The 20391-nt window shown below is 38.9% G+C and overlaps 1 protein-coding gene across 1 annotated transcript in view; it reads right to left on the bottom strand.

Annotated features, from left to right (window-relative positions):
* Positions 1 to 20391, bottom strand: part of L2HGDH (L-2-hydroxyglutarate dehydrogenase) — a 38738-nt gene that overhangs the window by 17211 nt on the left and 1136 nt on the right. Inside the window, exons 2-6 of the mRNA XM_059696719.1 lie at positions 18139 to 18254; positions 17310 to 17461; positions 10489 to 10620; positions 4982 to 5144; positions 3049 to 3083 (exon numbers count right to left, since the gene is read on the bottom strand). Of these exons, the coding sequence (XP_059552702.1) occupies positions 3049 to 3083; positions 4982 to 5144; positions 10489 to 10620; positions 17310 to 17461; positions 18139 to 18254 (598 nt within the window). The remainder of the gene's footprint in view (positions 1 to 3048; positions 3084 to 4981; positions 5145 to 10488; positions 10621 to 17309; positions 17462 to 18138; positions 18255 to 20391) is intronic.

Genomic DNA, 20391 nt, shown 5'->3' with positions numbered 1-20391 from the left:
CAAGAGGTAGAAATGGGAGTAGCACCTTACACACTTTCTGCTTCTAATCCAAATTTCAGCTTCCTCGCCCCACAACTTTGGGCTCTAATGGTTTAGAAGTCTTAGGTACCAAGGGAGAAGTGCTTCCATTAGAGAATAAGCAATGGTTCCATTACACTAGAAGTTAATACTGTCACACTTGGCCATTTTGAGTTCCTCGTGACAGTGAATCAAAAGGCAATGAAGGTTACTGTACTGAATGGGATAATTTAAAAAAATATATTTTTTTATTGATTTCTGAGAGGAAGGGAGAGGGAGAGATAGAAACATCAATGACAAGAGAGAATCATTGTTTGGCTTGCCTCCTGAATGACCCCTACTGGGGATCGAGCTCACAACCCAGGCAAGTGCCCTGACCAGGAATCACACCGTTTAGGACTGAATGGGGTAATTGATCCTGACTTTCAAGGAGAAAGAGAGTTGCTACCACACAGAGAGCTTGGGAATGATAAAGCGGAGTATGTGTGGGCTATAGATCTCCTGGCCTATCTCTTGGTTCCCCACACATTGCTATAAAAGTTGATGGAAACCACTACAACATAAAACAGGCAGGGCTGCTAATGGCAGAAACACTTCAGGAATAAAAGTTTGAGTCTTCCTGCCAAACTAGGAACCATGACCAGCTGAGAGGCTTGCCAAGGGCAAAGGGAGAATGGAATAGATAGTGGAAGAAGGAAATTATAAATATGACCACATGATTGGTGACATAAATGAGGAATATAGTTCTGAGAAATGTAGTAATTTCTTCCTTACTGTGAAATAAAGGTATGTCTATAGTTAACCAATTCTTTCTTCTTCCTTATTGTTATAAAATGAATTGTGTTCCCCTTTCCCCCAAAATTCATATGTTGAAGCCTCAACTCCCCATTTGACTATGCTTGGAGATAGAGCCTTTAGGGAAATAATTGAGGTTAAATGAAGTCACAGGAGGGAAGCCCTAATCCAGTGATGGCGAACCTTTTGAGCTCGGCGTGTCGGCATTTTGAAAAAACCCTAACTTAACTCTGGTGCCGTGTCACATATAGGAATTTTTTGATATTTGCAACCATAGTAAAACAAAGACTTACATTTTTGATATTTATTTTATATATTTAAATGCCATTTAACAAAGAAAAATCAACCAAAAAAATGAGTTCGCGTGTTACCTCTGACACGCGTGTCATAGGTTCGCCATCACTGCCCTAATCTGATAGGACTGGTGTTCTTATAAGAGAAAGACACCAAAAATTGTGTGTGCTCAAATTCTCATATTTTCTCTCTCTCTCTCTCTCTCTCCCCTCCTTCTTTCTGTGACTATAGTGGCACTGTCACTATATGAGCATGCACAGAGAAGAGACCATGTAAGGTCGCAGTGAGAAGGCAGCCATCTACAAGCCGAGAAAGCTCTCACTAGAAACCAACCCCGATGGCACCCTGATCTTAGACTCTGAGCCTCCAGAACTGTGACCAAATAAATTTCTGTTGTTTAAGCCTGTGGTATTCTGTTGTGGTAGTAAGCATGCCTTCAGCTGTATGAAAGATAGTTGAGCCTTGTAGGTGGAAGCATGATTTTATTACTGTCTTTATTTGGAAAGTAAATGTGGTTATAAGGGGTGTCATTGGATGGCAAACTGAAAAGGGATGGACTGGGAGGTTATACTGTGTCAATTTGGTTAAACTGGGAACTATGCTTGACAGAACCCCCTCCCTGTATCGTTCCACCTTAAAGTTGACCAAAATAGGAACTGAATGTGATTTGACAGGTAGAAGTAAAGTAGCAGCCACTATTCTCTGAAGGTCACTCTAGGCCAAGGTGGTGATAAACACTCACTGCCAAGGGAATTGTAGCTCCACACCCAGCTCTGCTTCCCACATACTGATCCTACTGACGAACCGCTACCCTACCCAAGACCTGGCTGTAGACAAGAGCTGCCCCAGATCGCCTCATGAGCTTCTCATTTGCGGTTCCACTTCAGCAGGTGGATACACTTTGGCTTCTCAGACTGGCTGGATGTGCCTCTAATCTACCAACTCTCCTTCTGAACCTTGACTTCCCAGGTGGTTCACAATGTGTCAGACCTAATTCCTACCATAAATCCGACTACACTCATTACGGACTCTGCTTTCCTGACTGAACTCTGACCATTCAAGAACACACAGCGAATGCAATACGTCTATCTATCAAATAGTTCTTGTTTTAGATTATGGGAAGAGAAGGAAGGCAGTCTATCACCCTCTGTACAATCTACACCAGTGATGGCGAACCTTTTGAGCTCGGTGTGTCAGCATTTTGAAAAACCCTAACTTAACTCTGGTGCCGAGTCACATATAGAAATTCTTTGATATTTGCAACCATAGTAAAACAAAGATTTATATTTTTGATATTTATTTTATATATTTAAATGCCATTTAACAAAGAAAAAACAACCAAAAAAATGAGTTCGCGTGTCACCCGACACGTGTCATAGGATCGCCATCACTGATCTACACCCTCCCCCAAGTCTTCTCATTAGTAAAGAGTTGATAAGTTAATATAGATAAGGAGGTAGAACAATAAAATATCTATCAGTTTTGCCTTAAAATTAAATACTCCAAGTACTTATAATCATGTTTTTTTCTGGCACTGTCACTATATGAATGCATTTCCAAGTTGAAACCCTTCTTAGAATGAAAACTGTTACATTTTAGCTCTCAAAGAATCTCTCTCACAATAACTTTACATTAGACAAATTTCATTCACTGACATAAAATACAGCACTGTGGTTAATTCAACTTTTTAAGAAAGAGTGGGTCCTGCACAGTGTAGCTCAGTTGTTTGAGCATCATCTCATACACCAGAAGGTAGCAGGTTCAATTTCCAGTCAGATCACATACCTGGGTTGTGGTTTCAATCCCTGGGCCCGGTGTGTGTGGGAGGCAACCGATCAATATCTTTCTCTCTCTAAAATCAATAAAATAAAATTTTAAAAAAAGGAGAGGGGATGAAAGTAGATAAAATAGATGGAAGTAGTTTTGCTTAAGAATCTTTACCTTTGTATTCCTTATAACAATTGGATATTTCATCCCTGGAAAAAAAAAGGAAAAAGGAATTGGTGAAAGATTTATTTTTAGTAAAAGAAGGCCTACAGTATTTGAAATATACTAGTAACAAACTTAAATGGGTTTCTTGTCACAACCATGATTACTTTCCACATTTCACTCTGAAGCTTTTACCAAGTAATAAGATTAAACTAGTTCATATTTGACAATATATAAAACTCTGGCATGTTTTTTAAATTATTTTATATGAATTCACTTAATCTATGCTTATCAACCTCCCACCACTTCAGCTCTAGCATAAGCAGTCACAGCTTTTTTCTCTGAACTACAAATCTAAGCACCATGCTATAAAATAGATCATCATAAATCAGTATGTATTTTCCCACAGGACTAATGTTATGACACTTGTTGTTCAAATGTTGGTTACTGGATCTCTGTAGATTCTATGTTGTGAAAAGAAACAAAAGTTATTAAAATACAAAATCTTCCAATAATAAAGTATTTATAAAATTAGTTTCCAATCAGATACAAGGGATATTGAAGTCTTATAACACATAAGTGCAACAGTTAAAGAATATGATCTACTTTTACCATGAATAAATTTTATTGATTATGCTACCTACCTATAACAACCTTAATTATTTAACAATTTTGCTCATCATCTTATTATTTAGTAGGACACTGGGAGGATGATTCATATGGCCCAAACCTCCAAAAAAAAACCACAAAACCTGTCAAGGAAGAATAAACCCAGCACATTACATTTTCCCTCAAATTTCCCCAAAGCAAATTCAAAATTTACAAACCGATTCATTTAGTTAAAAAAATAAAAATCCCCAAAGGGGGTTGTTCAGAATGGCTAAGTCATGTCCTATCTACAGACAATCTACTTCAGTAATACTGGGTGATACTAAAGTCTGCAGTTTTAACAAACACCCCCAGGGATTCTGACTCTAACCTACAGGCTAAGGAAGAATTTGGGGGCTAATCTACAATAATAAAAGCGTAATATGCTAATTAGACGGACAGCAGAATGACCTTCTGGACGTCCTTCCAGACGAAGCCGGGGCTGGGGCTGAGGCAAGCTGCCGCAGCCACAGGGCTGAGGCCCTTGAATAATTTCGTGCATAGGCCTCTAGTCTATATATAAAAGCCTAAGTGACCGGTATAACCAAACGACCAGAACAACTGGTCAACCAGCCGCTATGATGCACACTGACCACTGGGGGGCAGATGCTCAACACAGGAGCTGCCCCCTGGTTCAGTGTGCTCCCACAGCCAATCTCCTGTGCTGGCCAACCTCCTGTAGCCCTCCCAACCCCGGCTGGCCAGCCTGCCTCCCATAGCCCCTACCCCCCGACCAGCCCCGATTGTCTGCTAAGCCGAGGGACCCCACCTGTGCACAAATTTGTGCATCCAGTCTCTAGTTTTATATAAACAGCCTTGGCAACTCAGGTTTGTTTTTTTTTAAATATATTTTATTGATTTTCCACAGAGAGGAAGGGAGAGGGACAGAGTCAGAAACATCGATGAGAGAGAAACATCCATCAGCTGCCTCCTGCACACCCCCCACTGGGGATGTGCCCGCAACCAAGGTACATGCCCTTAGCCGGAATCGAACCTGGGACCCTTGAGTCTGCAAGCCGATGCTCTATCCACTGAGCCAAAGCGGTCAGGGCGGCAACTCAGGTTTTAACATCAGTCATATGTGTCCGATCAGTGCCTAGTTCTATCAATACGAGACTCGCTGGAAGTCCCAGTTTGCCCACGTCCAATCTTACCTTCTGCACCTGCCTCCAGCTCTGTGCCCTACGCTAGCACAACTCCTGGTGGGCCTCCCCCAGCACCGCCCCGGCCAAAAGCAGTCCAAAATTTATTTAGAAGTCAATACAAGTATTCAAAAGAAAAGACAAGGACGGCTTACCATCTTCACTTCTTGAAGGACTTTCTCTAGCCATTTCAATATCTTTTACTTCAAAATTGGTCAAGACAGAGCCACCCGCATCTTGAAAATCCTGGGCAAATGACAAAGCCACCCGACGATAGTCCACAATGCCAGTATATGGGCAATCAATAGCCATTAGACCCTGGGATAGGATTATGAAAAAGTCAAGACATTACAATTAAAAATCACCGAGAACAGTTTGCTGAATAAATTTTATTTTGTGCTGAAAATTTTTACTGGTTTTTAAAAAATATATTTTATTGATTTTTTACAGAGAGGAAAGGAGAGGGATAGAGAGTTAGAAACAACGATCAGCTGCCTCCTGCACACTCCCTACTGGGAATGTGCCCACAACCAAGGTACATGCCCTTGACCAGAATCGAACCTGGGACCCTTCAGTCCACAGGCGGACGCTCTATCCACTGAGCCAAACCGGTTAGGGCTTTACTGGTTATTTTGATGGGTAACACACATTATGCTTTCTTGAAGGAAAAAACCCCTGACAATTTTAAAGAAAAATAAAAGCTTGCTTCATAGTTCCTGAATTTGAACTTGAGTATACAGAGTGGGGCAAAAAGTAGGTTTACAGTTGCTCATATGGAAAATGATACAATAATTAAAAATATATATAAGAATGAATCCTGTGTTTCATGTACTCACAGCTGTAAAACTACTTTTGCCTCACCCTGTATGTATATACTAGATGCCCGGTGCACAAAATTCATGCACTGAGGGCAGGGGGTGTCCCTCAGCCCAGCCTGCGCCTTCTCACAATCCGGGACCCCTTGGGGGATGTCTGACTGCTGGTTTAGGCCCCATCCCCGCAGGTCAGTTGGACATCCCCCAAGGGGATGTAGCAGTGCGCCAAATGGCAAGTGGCCAGGGAGGAGCCAGACACCAGGGCCAGGCGCCACACTGCTTGCACTCATCCCAGCCTGCTGCACCTGCTGCTGCCACTCAGTAGTGCTGCCACGGAGTTGGAAGAGGCTTCCGCATCCGCAGCTGTGCTCACCGCCATGAGCCCGGCTTCTGCTGAGTGGCACTACCCCTGTGGGAGCACAGTGACCACCAGAGGGAAGCTCCTGCATTGAGTGTCTGCCCCCTGGTGGTCAGTGCACATCATAGCAATTGGTCAGCCAGTCATTCCGGTCATTCTGTTGTAATGGTCACTTAGGCTTTTATATATATAGATTCAATATGTCCAAACAGATATAAGAAGTAACACTAACTAAATAAGAAAATTTCTATAATCAGAAAATAATTCTCTTCCTTAAAGGAGTTCATTTTGCTAGGCCCTTCCAGCTGCTACAATGAGTTTTTCAGTTTTATTCATCCCTCATCCTGATTCATATCTGATTGAGGTGAATTCTGTATCACTAAACAATTATTTTTTTAAATTTAATTTTTCTCATCACCATTTATCCCCTCTCCCACCTCACCTCCCCACTGTTGTCCATGTCTATGAGTTCTCTTTTTTTCCTTTTTTTCTCAACCCCTCCCCCAAACCTGCCCCCAAACACACACCAGAGCTGGCTGCTTGCTCTCTATGAGTCTGTCTCTATTTTGCCTGGTAGTCAGTTCAGTTTGTTCATTAAATTCCACATATGAACGAAATCATATGGTACTTGTCTTTCTATGACTGGCTTATTTCACTTACCATAATGTTCTCCGATTAAAGTTTTAAATAAACTTCACTGAGATGTTTCTAGTAGTGGATCATATGTCATACACACTCAGTGAAAACTCAGAATTGTTCATATGTTTACAGAGCATTGATTTGATTTGCTCCAGACTCTATTTTCAAGACTGCAAATAATGAATGAAGATCACATATGTTAATTCAAACTTTCTCTTCAGGTATATGAGAAATTAACAGCCTGGGTTGTTCTTCTAGTGTTGTGTGTTTGTGTGTGTGTGTGTGTGTGTGTGTGTGTGTGTGTGTGTGTGTGTGTTTCCAAGATATGTTCAAACTCTATAGATGAATGATTTATAAGCATTACTTATTTAATTTTTTGGAATAAATGTATCCTCCTCTAATTCTGAAGAAAAGGATAAAAGTAGAATTTCACACACTAAGTATGGACTACACTTTGAGGAATCCTTAGTGATAGTACCATTTTATCTTGTCTTAATGTGTATGAGATTAGTTTTCTCTATCAATCTTCCCTATGAGGATTGCCTAGTTCCAGTATGACTAAGACCCAGAAGCTGAGTATGACTGGTAAATGCTGCTATCTTCTTGTTTAGCCAGCACAGCATGTCACTGTATTACTGTATTCAGTGCCCCACCCCTATCCCAATACATTTACCTGCTTATCCTTCAAAGCTTTTGACTTTGCTACCCACCCCTGACCAGTATTGCCATGTGCCCAGATCACACTAAGGGTAAAGGCTCACAAAACACCCAACAGTCTATCTTCACGAACTAAAAGCAACATTTGAAAAACCTCACCATTTTCCTGATGGTCTGCTTCCAGAATATGAGAGCATTTGCCCAAGTACAGGAAATCAGTCCTTTTGTTTTGATAGAGTAGATACACTAAGATATTATATTAGACTTTATATGGCTTGACAATCCCTAAATTCATAGGTCAATAGCGATAATTCAATTTCAACCTATAAATAGTATTTTGGGTATAATAATCTTAAAATCTAAATTAGGATAATATCAATAGTTTAGTCACAAAAACTTTCTTACCTAGCATAAAACTCTGTGACAAGTATAACACTGGGATAAAAGTGTGCTGTAAAAATGCTCCATATCAATAGATTTTTGGAATTCCAAGTAGCTTCATATATTCCTATTACCTAGTATAATGCCTGACACACAAGGCACTCAAACATTTACTAAATGAATGAACTTTTGAAGGTTGCTATCTTTAAACATACCAGATATTTTCCCTTTCAAGACCTTCTCTAAAAGATCTCCTTTCTTTTCTTTCCCTTTCTAGTTTTGGCCTTGGCCTTGCCCCGTCTCATGAGATGCTGGTGGGCCCTACCTATACATGTATATTGGGGGAAGGTGGAGCAAGTCACTGCCGCCAAGCAATCCAATGCCCTGGCCCAGGATGGGGGTTGGACAGGCTAGTAGTCTGCCAGGAGCTGGGCATGCACTGTCCAGGTTAGCAGGTCAGAACTTGAAATCTTAGGCCACAGCAGGTCAGATGGCTAGAAAAGAACCAGGCAAGCAAAACAGGGAACACTGGACGTTAGAAGTCAGGAGGAACAGATGAACATGTGGTTGACCAATGGATGGATCTGCACAGCTAAGGTCAGAAGCAGCTGTCAGGATCTGCCCAGAAGAGAGCTCTCAAGAGCTATCCTCCAAAGTCAAAGTTCGCAGAGCCAGTTTAAAATTTTCCAAAATGCTTCCCTGGGAGTACTTAAATCTTTTGCTGAAAGGAATCTGCTCTAAGAAGCCCTTTAGAGCTGCCCTAATATACTTCTCCTTTTGGAGGTCCTAGAAGAAACAGAAGTTATCTTGTACTATGCAAATTTTGCCCATCATTGCTGGTAGCAGTGGTGAGGTTGGGAAAGAAAGGAGGAATTTACTCAAGACACCTTTATGAAATAACCAGACTATATTTTCTACTCTACTAGTATATTGCCACCCTATGTAGGCATTGAAAATTACAATGTGGCATTATATAAAGTAGATCACTTCTGCAGAGGCTTCAGAGAAAAGCAGGGCATACCTCTTTTATAAATTACACTACTTAGTCATCTTTCAGTGGAAGTTCACCTGTCCTAAACTCTCTGACTAAACTAAAAGCTTCTGATAAGCATTGTCTGGCAATGAGTTAGAAGCCAGACTCTTTAACACAGGTACCTGGAGTCCAGCTATTTTTCTTTCTAGTGCTTTTATTGATTTTAGAGAGAGGAAGGGAGAAGGAGAGAAAGATAGAACCATCAATGATGAGCAAGAATCATTGCTCGGCTGCTTCCTGTACGCCACCTACTGGGGATAGAGTCTGCAACCGGGGCATGTGCTCTGACCAGGAACCAAACTGTGACATCCTCAACCACTAAACTACACCAGCGGTCTGGAGTCCAGCTATTCCATATTGTGAATAAAAAGTAGGGGAGAAGGAACAGGAGATACAGCCATTCATTGGAACAGCCAATGGAACTACAGGTTGAACTGATAGTGTCTGAAAGGCTATCAAAGAAAGTTGTTGTGCAGAGTATTATTTTTCATGTCTCTCTCATGAATAAAAGGGAGATTTTTCCCTATAGCATGTTTAAGCAAGATACTCTACAACCCACCCTTCACACTCATGCCATACTTATCTTCCTAAAATACAGACTGGATATCAAAGCCACTCTCCTCAAAAATTTTCAGTGGCTTCTGTGCCTACTAGATAAACTACAAAGTTATCAGCATGAATATCAGGCCCTTTATGTGAGCCTAATTCTGCCTTTCTAGTCTCACTTTTTATATTTTCCTGTACACCCTGTGATCCAACCACACCTCACAGTGCTTTCCAAACATGTCATATGGTCTCAGACCTCCTCTTGCATTTGCTTATGTCCTTCAGACCTGGTATTTTTTCATTAGTGTGAGTGAAAAGAGGGGTTCTATGGAAAGTAATTTCACAGGGTGATCTGATCATAAATTCCTAACTTGACCGGTCATGGTGGGTAGTCATGTCCCAGGCATATAACCTCTTTAGTAAAAAGTTTATCTTTGCGACCTGGCTGGTGTGGCTCAGTTGGTCTGGGCATTGCATGCACTAAAAGGTCGCTAGTTCGATTCTTGGTCAGGGCACATATCCAGCTTGTGGGTGCGATCCCAGGTCAGGGTGCGTACAGGAGGCAACTGATCGATGTTTCTCTCCCTCTCCCTCTCCCTTCCTCTCTTTCTCAAATCAATTAAAAAATATATTTTTAAGAGGTTTATATTTGCCTTAAGCAAACCTAGTCTATTGTGTCTGTGCATTTAGGTTAACACACCATAGAAATAAACTGTAACCACCCCCAAGAGAGCACATAATCTTGCTAACTATCCTAATCTAATAATCCCTGCCTTGCTTTCTCTCACCTTCCTGTAAACTTCCCTCTGTAATTTCAAATGCATAAAAGAAGCTGTAAAACTTATTCTCCAGAGCATCTGAGATCTTGCTCCCTGGCATATGTCATCAGTTTGGCTCAAATAAACCCTTAGGAAAATTCTCTACAGCAAGCATGTCAAATTCGTGACCCGCTTATTTAAATGAGGCATGAGACTTGCCGGCCGCGAGTTTGACACGCTTGCTCTGCGGGTTTGGATATTTCTTATAATGACTTAGGGAAAGAAGAAATCAAGTGTCCAGAGTTTGTGGCAATGCCCTCTTGTGTTTGTCACCCCACTGCTTTTGTGACAGGATTATCTGTGTCTATATAATTCCTTCCTCCTATAAATTCACTTTCAGCCTCGATGTTCACAAGACCGAGCCCTAAATGAAAATGTCCCTGTGAGCATGTGTGTGGAGTTGTGACTCACTTACCCTACAATATGGCTCCTTCTTTTTTATATCCTCCTGCTGGATCAGCCTCAGGCCCTGGACACCATTCTGCAGGCCTCTCTCATAAAGGGCCTGAAGTCTGGGAATTTCTTCTTGTTCGACAGCTACTATAAGCTTCAACAAATGATAATATGAATAGAGTTAAACAAACCATCAGCTATGAAAGATAAAGTGACTAGAAAAATCATAAATTGTTACATGACAAATTGGGTAGATTTTTAAAAATTACTTTTTCTTCATGTATCTACTTCAAGCTTCCTTCATGACTTCATTTTCCTCCTCCACTGAAAAAAGTTCCCTTAAGAAAACTGCATAAGCCCAGCTTATGTAGTAGTTGAGTGTCAACCTATAAATCAGGAGGTCATAGTTCGATTCCTGGTCAGGGCAGATGCCCGAGTTTCAGGCTCAATCCCCAGTGGGGAGCATGCAGGAGGCAACTGATCAACGATTCTTTCTCATCATTGATGTTTCTATCTCTCGCTCCCTCTTCTTCCCTCTCTGAAATCAATAAAAAATATATTTAAAAAAAGAAAAATGCATGAAAAATTTTCCTCAAAGTTGAGATGTAATCTCAATTTCCACTTCTGCTATCAGCCACTACATACATCTTAGCCAAAATCAACTGATATCACATTCAGTCCCTCAGTCCCAGAAGGGAGAAAAGCACTCGATTACTTAATCTTTACATTAAAAAAAAAAAAAATCAGCAACAACAAAACAGAATGGCCTTCTTTTTTTTTCTATAAGAGAATGTAAAATACCAGTACATCAAGAAAACATTTGGTATTCAGTATAATGGGATATCATAAACAGAAAACTATCCATTTTATTTCCTGGAATAATGTACATTACAAAGTATTTACTAATGCATTCTGTTGCAAAGAAAAAAATAGGTAAATTTATCTACTTTACTCAAGACTCTTTTTCTACTTTCATCTGGGCAAAGTATCTTTTTAAATTAGTTTTTTGCCCTAACCGGTTTGTCTCAGTGGATAGAGCCTCAGCCTTCGGACTGAAAGGTCCCAGGTTCAATTCCGGCCAAGGGCAAGTTACCTTGGTTGCGGGCACATCCCCAGTAGGAGGTGTGCAGGAGGTAGCTGATCGATGTTTCTAACTCTCTATCCCTCTCCCTTCCTCTTTGTGAAAAATCAATAAAATATATTTTAAAAAAATTAAAAATTAAAGTAGTTTCTTGCCCTAACCGGTTTGGCTCAGTGGATAGAGCGTCGGACTGAGGAGACCCAGGTTCAATTCCAGTCAAGGGCATGTACCTTGGTTGGGGGCACATCCTCAGTAGGGGGTGTGCAGGAGGCAGCTGATCGATGTTTCTCTCTCATCGATGTTTCTAACTCTCTCTCCCTTCCCCTCTGTAAAAAAAAAATCAATAAAATAATAATATATATATTTTTAAAAAAGAATATATATATGTGTGTGTGTGTGTGTGTGTGTATATATATATATATATATTTTTTTTTTTAAAGTAGTTTCTTCCTTAACAGCTCCCAGCAAAGGAAGGCACAGATGTATATTCCCAGGTAAATGAGAATTTACAAATTACTATTTCATAGCAAGGAGTCAACACTTAATAGAGATAAGATAATACTCTTAATCAAGGTGTAAAGGTTATTTAAATCAACAAATAACTAACCTTAAGAACAAAAATGGAATCAAAGGACACTAAAGAAAATAAAAAGACAACACATTGAATGGGAGAAAATATTTGCAAATCATATAGGTGATAAGGGACTAGTATCCAGATTATATAAAGAACTCTTATAACTCAACCAAAAAGACTAAAATTACAGTTTTACATATTTTTTCACTTCATACCATGTCAAGACCATTTCCCCATATAATTTTTAAAAATCTTGATAGCATCTTTAATGGTAACAATGAAATTTTATTTTATTTTTAAAAAAATATATTTTATTGATTTTTTTACAGAGAGGAAGGGGGAGGGATAGTTAGAAACATCGATGAGAGAGAAATATCGATCAGCTGCCTCCTGCACACCCTCTACTGGGGATGTGCCCGCAACCAAGGTACATGCCCTTGACTGGAATCGAACCTGGGACCCTTCAGTCCGCAGGCCGACGCTCTATCCACTGAGCCAAACCGGTTAGGGCTGAACTTTTATTCTTAAAACTTACATGAAAAAGACTTAAAGGGAATATTGTGAATAACTTATGCCAAAAATTAGGTAATCTACATGAAATGGACAAATTCATAGGAAGACACAAATTTCTGAAACTGACTCAAGAAGAAAATCTGAATAGACCTATAACATGCAAAGAGATTGAATTAGTAACTTTAAAACTTCCCACAAAGATCAGGCCCAGGGACTATGCTCATGAGTGCTACCAAATGTTTTAAAAAATTAGTACCAATTCTTCATAAACTCTTCCAAAACACAAAAGAGAAGGGAACACTTCCTAACTAATTCAGTGAGGCCAGTATTAGCCAGATACCCAAACCAGACAAAGATTAAAAACAAAACAAACAAACAAACAAACAAAAAACACAAAAAACTGCTGACTAATAAATATCTCTTTTGAATATTGATGTAACAGTCCTGACTAGTAAACTGATGCAGCAACATACAAAAAGGATTATATACCATGACAAGTGAAATTTACTGAAGGAATGAAAGATCAATTTAACATCCAAAAGTCAATTAATGTAATGTATTAATAGAATAAAACACAAAAACATAATTGCTTCTATTGAAGCAGAAAAAGCATTTGAGAAAATCTAACACCCTTTTATGATTAAAAAAACAACAACAACACAATTCTCAACAAATTAGAAATAGAAAGGAACTTCCTCAATCTGATAAAGGGCACCTACAAGAAAACCACAACTAGCATCATACTTAATAGTGAAAAGTTGAATGCTTTCTCCTTAAGATCAGGAAAATCACAAATCATTGCTTTCACTTTTCAACATTGCATTTGAGATTTTACATAGGGAAATTAGGCAAGAAAAGATATAAAAAGTAACCAAATTGAAAAAGGAGTTAAACTATTTTATTTGTAGATGGTATGATCCTACATATAGAAAATTCTAAGGAATCCACATACCAGAAGAACAAACACACAGAAACACCTATTAGACTAACACCAAGGAATAAATTTAACAAAAGAAATGCAAGACCTGCACAATGAAAAATACATAACACTGTTGAAAGAAATTAAAGATCTAAGTAATGAAAAGACATCCCATGTTCATAAGATTTAATATTGTTAAGATGGCAATGCTCTCCAAATTGATCTATAGGTTCAATATAATCTCTATCAAAATCCCAGCTGCCTTTTTAGAGCAACTGACAAACTGACTCTGAAATTCATATGAAAATGCAAGGCACCCAGAATAGCCAAAACAATATATTTTTTAAAAATGTGTTGCTTTTTTACTTTTAAAATTGAATTCAGAAAGGAAAAGAGAGATAGAAACATTGATGAGAGAGAACATCGATAGGCTGCCTCCTGCATGTCCCATATTGGGGATCAAGCCGGCAACCCAGGGCAGTGCCCTGACCAGGAAACGAACCAGTGAACTCCTTATGCATAGGATGGATGCTCAACCAACTGAGCCACAACGGTTAGCCAAAACAATCTTGAAAACGAAGAACAAAGTTGGAGGACTCACACTCCTTGATTTCAAAACGAAGAGTTACAGTAATCAAAATAGTGTGATAGGATATAAGGATAGACATATATCAATGCAATAAAATTGAGAATCCTAAACATACCCTCTGACATTTATGCACAAATGAGTTGTGATAAAGACAAAAAGCAATGTAGAAAGAATAGTCTTTTCAACAAATGGTGGTAAACAACTGGATCGACACATACAAGACAATAAAGCTGGACCCCTTCCTCATACCGTATACCAAAATTAATTAAAAAGTGGCCCTGGCTGATATGGTTCAGTTGGTTAGGCATCATTCAGTGTACCAAGAGATTGCTGATTCCTGGTCAGGGCACATGCCTGTGTAGTGGGCATGATCCCCAGCAGGGGGTGTGTTCAGAAGGCAACCAACAGATGTTCTGCTATCACATCAATGTTTCTCTTTCCCCCTTCCTCTCTCTCTAAAAAATCAGGTCCTTTATATATTTTAAGTGATCATATGCTGGAGGTACAGGTGCAGAGAGTGAGGCAGGAAACTGCTTCTAGTGGCAGGGTCTGTGGAAAGGGCAGTAGGCTGGCTGTGAAGGTGTGAAGAAGTCCCTAAAGCAGCCCAAGAAGCAGACGAAGAAAATGGGTGAAGTGGTAAGCATTCAAGCAGAAACAGAAAGAGGGGCAAAAGAAACTCAAGGAGCTAAAAGTTAAGGCTGTGGGAAAGAAATGCCACACACGGGGAGATTCCACATTTGTAATTAAGAATTCTGGCAAAAAAATAAGCTGTTCCTCGTACCTGGGGCAATGGTGATCCTTAATTCCATTTCTGTTTAAACATCTGGATTCTCTGCCATAACATGTGTTATCACTTATAGCTAGAATGAAATGTTGTCTTGAAGCCTGTTGTACATTTAATAATAAACTTTTGTAAAAAAAAAATCATACTGTGGTTCCTCTTCTCTTTCATTCTCAGCCATGTCTATCTCAGCTGGGAAGCAAACCCAGCCTAAAATCCTGCCAAAGTATACTCTGCAGTCTTTGTTCTACCCCAAATTCTATATCACCTGGAATGAAACCAATTCATCTGGGGGAAAAAGAAAGTGATGATAGACCTAAATGTCAGAGCTAAGGTTGTAACAAAACTCTTCAAAGAAAACATGGGAGTAATGTCCAGCCAGTGTGGCTCAGAGGTTGAGTGTCAACTCAGGAACCAAGTCACCAGTTCGATTCCCAGTCAAGGCAATGCCCAGGTTGCGGGCTTGATCCCCAGCAGGGCCATGCGGGCGGCAGCCAATCGATGTTTCTATCTCAGAGATGTTTCTCTCTCTCTGTCCATCTCCCTTCTTCTCTCTCTAAAATCAATAAAAACATATTTTTTAAAAACACACACAAAAAAATAGGAGTAATTTTTTTGATCTAAGATTAGGTGATGATTTCTTAAGTATGACACTAAAAACACAAGCAACAAAAGAAAAAGAGATAAACCGGACTTCATAAAAATTAAAAACTTCTGTGCTTCAACGGATACTATCAAGAAAGTAAAAATCTACAGAATGGGAGAAAAACTTTAGTAATATTTTTTAAAAATTACTATTACTATTGCCATTACTATTATTTTATATTAAAAATAAAAAATGTTTTAATGTTTTACCATTATTTTAGTAAATATCTTGTGGCTAATAAGGGACTGTATCCAGAATATATAAAGCACACGTACAACTCAACAATGAGAAGACAAATAACCCAATTTGAAAAGTGAGCAAAAGTTTTATTTTTTTATTTTTTTTTAATTGATTTCAGAGAGGAAGGGAGCGAGAGAGAGATAGAAACATCAATGATGAAAGAGAATCACTGATCGGCTGCCTCCTGCACACCCCCCACTGGGGATTGAGCCCACAACCTGGGCATATGCCCTTGACCGGAATCGAACCACAGACCCTTTAGTCCGAAGGCTGATGCTCTATCCACTGAGCCAAACCAGCCAGGACTGGGCAAAAGATTTGAATAGACATTTTTTCAAAGATAAATGAATAGCCAATAAGCATATGAAAAGATGCTCAATATCATTAATAATTAGGGAAATGCAAGTCAAAACCACAATGACATATACCTCTTCACATCGAGGATGGCTAAAATAAAAAAGACAGATAATAATAGATGTTGGTGAGGATGTGGAGATATTAGAATCCTCATTAATTGTTGATGGGAATATAAAACAGTGCAGCACTTTGGAAAACAGTTTGGCAGCTCCTCAAACGTTAAACATGGAGTTACCTATAACCCAGCAATTCCACTCCTAGGTACATGTCCGAGGGAAATGAAAACAGGTCCATACAAAAACCTGTATAAATTCCATAGCAGTGTTATTTTAATAGCCAAAAGGTGGAAACAACCCAAATGTCCATCAGCTGTAAAATGGATAAACGAAATTTGGTATATCTACATAATGAAATATATAAAAAGAATGAAGTATTGATTCATGCCACAAATGAATGAACCTGAAAAATATGCTAAGTGAAAGAAGCCAGTCACAAAAGACAACATATTGTATGAATTCATTTACATGGAGTGTCCAGAATAGTCAAATCCAGAAAATATACTAGTAGTTACCAGGGTCTGGGAAGAACTAGGAAGCAGGGGGAGTGGGAATGACTATCAATGGATATATGGTTTCTTTTTGGGATAATGAATATGTTCTAAAATTAGATAATGGTGATAGCTACACCTTCTGTGACTACACTAAAAACTGAATTGTATACTTTTAAAGGGTGAATTGTATGGCATATAAATTATGTCAATAAAGCTGTTACTTTAAAAATTACATGGAGTGCCCTGGCTGGTGTGGCTCAGTTGGTTGAAGCCTTATCCTGTACCCAAGTTTCAGGTTCTATCCCCGGTCGGGGTTCATTTGGAAGGCAACCGATTAATGTTTCTCTCTCACATCAATGTTTCTCTCTCCCTCTTCCTTCCTCTCTCTATAAAATCATTAAAAACGTACCAAAAAATCTTTTTAATTACATGGAGTTAGTTACACCATCTTTTTAAAACATTCTCTAATATTAGATTTTGCAAATTACTTGATGTAAAGAAAGAAAATCCAGGGTTTTAAAAAAATTCAACATTAAACATCGGTAAGAAAATGTTAGTTATAAATAAGTCGAGGTCCTAGTAAAATACCATACCTTGCCACACTGCTTGTAAGAAATTCCCTTTTGGTTACAGTACTCATAGATGAGGGCTGCACCCTGTACACATAATTTAGCTTTTAGAGATTCCGGTTTATAATAAATTCCACTATGTATGACACCACTGTTATGTCCAGTCTGGTGAATAGCTACCAAACAAGAGAAACAGGATAAGAGAAAATAAATGACTCATACAAAACCTAATAAGTGGGGGAACAAACATCTTTGAAGCTATCAGACCACATTATTTAAAATTCTTACAGCCAGAGCACTGGTAAATTCCTGTAGCTGCCATCTTTGTTGACTGTGTCACATCCCTCCAGCCCACCTTTGATTTTAGTTACAACTTTGGTGCACAAACTCACCTCTCACTTCCAGCAAACCACTTCAAGGGACCATTATGGTTCTCTGCATTCTACCCCAGGGCTTTGTCTAATGTTGGGAAAGAGAACTCAACATTTCTAGAGGCAACCCTCAGCCCATAGGGACAGGAGCTGATGGATAAATGACCATGATGCTGGGAAATGTTTATGTAGCTCCTCAGAGGTCCCAGTAGAATCAAAATCACAACAACTTCAATAAGATACCCTCATGTGGCTCTCCCTCCTTCCCTGTATACTATCCCGCCCCCTCACTCCTGTCTCCTAGATAACCTCTCAAGTAAATCACCTATACCAAAGTCCTAGTTAGACTCTGCTTTATGGAGAACTCAAGCTAGCCTACTAACATTGACACTCAGCATAACAGATGCAGATTTGACAAAATAAGCGGGGGTTCAGGATAAGCCTGAAGAGCAGCACTGATAACATACATCAACCATACATACCTAATTCTTTCTCCTTTTCCAGGACACCAATGGAAAGTGCTGGATGTCGCAGGATGAGTGCTCTGGCAGAGGCAAGCCCCACAATTCCACCACCGATAACGACTACGTCAAATGAGCTTCAAGAGAAAGTCACTGTTAAAGTAATGCACATTTACAGTAGACCTCATCCAACTTCATATGCAACATTTTTATCATCTATGGATAATTAATTAAACTATTAATTTGTAATCATTAAAAGCAAATATTTATTGGGTTTTGTGCTATATGGCTTCATGCTCATGAAGACACCCTTCAAAGTTACCTGCATTGCTGGTCAGTAGTACCATCAGCTCCACCCAGCAGGCAGGGTGGCTAGTTGATCAAGCTGCTCTAAATCCCCACAGTACTCTGCCTGGGCCAGCTACCTGTGTTAAGCATCACATTCTTCTCTACCATCTATTCTTTTAAAATTCAAGTGCAGTATTCTTGAGGATTAGCTAACACATTAAGTCTTCAACACCTTGGTATGCAACAATTTATCTTTTTTTCTGTTAAAAAGAAAACAGCCAGTAGGTTCAGAACCACAATTTTAGCCACAACAAACCCTGATTATACAACCATTTTAAAAATTAGAAAGGCCTTGTAAAGTCTAATGCAATGAGGAGTGTAAAAGATTCCTTTTAGCACTGACCTTAGGTTTTAGAGAAATATGGACACTCTTGCTTCTTCCCCTCCCCCCATTTAATCCCCTCCTGCATTATATTATTTTGATGCAAATCTTAAACATCATCTGTAATTATTTTAATATATTATTTCTAAAAGGCCTCTTCAAAACACACACAATACCATTATTCTAACTAAACAAAATTAACAAAAATGTTTTATATAATCAAATATTCACTATAAAACTTTTGGAAGAAAATACAGGAAAAAAGTCTTTGTGATGTAGGGCTAGGTGAAAGTTTACACCAAAAACATGATCCATGAAAGAAAAAATTGATAAGCTGTACTTCATCAAAATTAAAAACTTTTGCTCTGCAAAAGATCCTGTTAAGAGGATAAGAATAAAACCAACAAATTGGGGGGAAATACTTGCAAACCATTTATGTGACAAAGTACTCTATCTAGAATATCTATTAAGAACTTTCTGCCGAAACCGGTTTGGCTCAGTGGATAGAGCGTCGACCTGCGGACTGAAGGGTCCCAGGTTCGATTCCGGTCAAGGGCATGTACCTGGGTTGCGGGCACATCCCCAATAGGAGATGTGCAGGAGGCAGCTGATCGATGTTTCTCTCTCATTGATGTTTCTAACTCTCTCTCTCCCTTCCTCTCTGTAAAAAAAATCAATAAAATATATTTAAAAAAAAAGAACTTTCCAAATAAACAAGCCATTTAGAAAATGGGAAAAAAAGATATGAACAAACATATCATCAAAGAGGATAGGTATACAGGTGGCAAATAAACACATGAAACGATGTTCAATTCCATTACTCATTAGGGAAATGCAAATTAAAACTACAATGACAGATCACTACACTCATATCAAAATGGCTAAAATTAAAAAAAAAAGGTGATTATACCAAATGCTGGTGAAGAGGAGGAAGAACTGAATCACTCACATATTACTGGTAGGAATGTAAAATAATAGTCACTCTGAAAAAAGAATATGGCAGTTTCTTAAAAAACTAAATATGTACTGTAGTCTTAGCGCCTGCATTTATCCCAGAGAAAGGAAAAATTATGCTCATACAAAGACTGTACATAAATATTTATAGCAGCTTTATTCGTAGCCAAAAACTGGAAACAACCCAGATATCCTTCAACTGGTGAATGGTTAAAAAAAAGTGATACATCCATACCATGTAATGCTACTCAACAATTAAAGGGAATCACTATTCATATAGGTAACACTTAGATGGATCTCAAGGTGAAAAAAAGCCAATCTCAAAAGATTACATACTGTGTCATTCTACTTACAGAACATTCTCAAAGTGAAAAATTATAGAGCTGGGGAATAGATTAGTGGTTGCCACAGGTTAGGAAGTGGTTAGAAAGGTGTAGAGATGGGATGTGAATATAACACAAGGGATATTTTTGTATTGACGGAATATTTGTTTCTGAATTGTGGTGGTAGTTACACAAAATAACACATAATTGCATAGAAACATACACACACACATATGAGTGCATGTAAAACTGATGAAATCTGAACAAGGTTTATGGATTGAACCGATGTCAATTTCCTGGTATTGATATGGTACTATAGTTATGTAA

The sequence above is a fragment of the Myotis daubentonii genome, chromosome 1 (assembly GCF_963259705.1).
Source record: "Myotis daubentonii chromosome 1, mMyoDau2.1, whole genome shotgun sequence".
NCBI classification, from domain to species: Eukaryota; Metazoa; Chordata; class Mammalia; order Chiroptera; family Vespertilionidae; genus Myotis; species Myotis daubentonii.
This window is presented reverse-complemented; position numbering and strand designations above follow the sequence as displayed.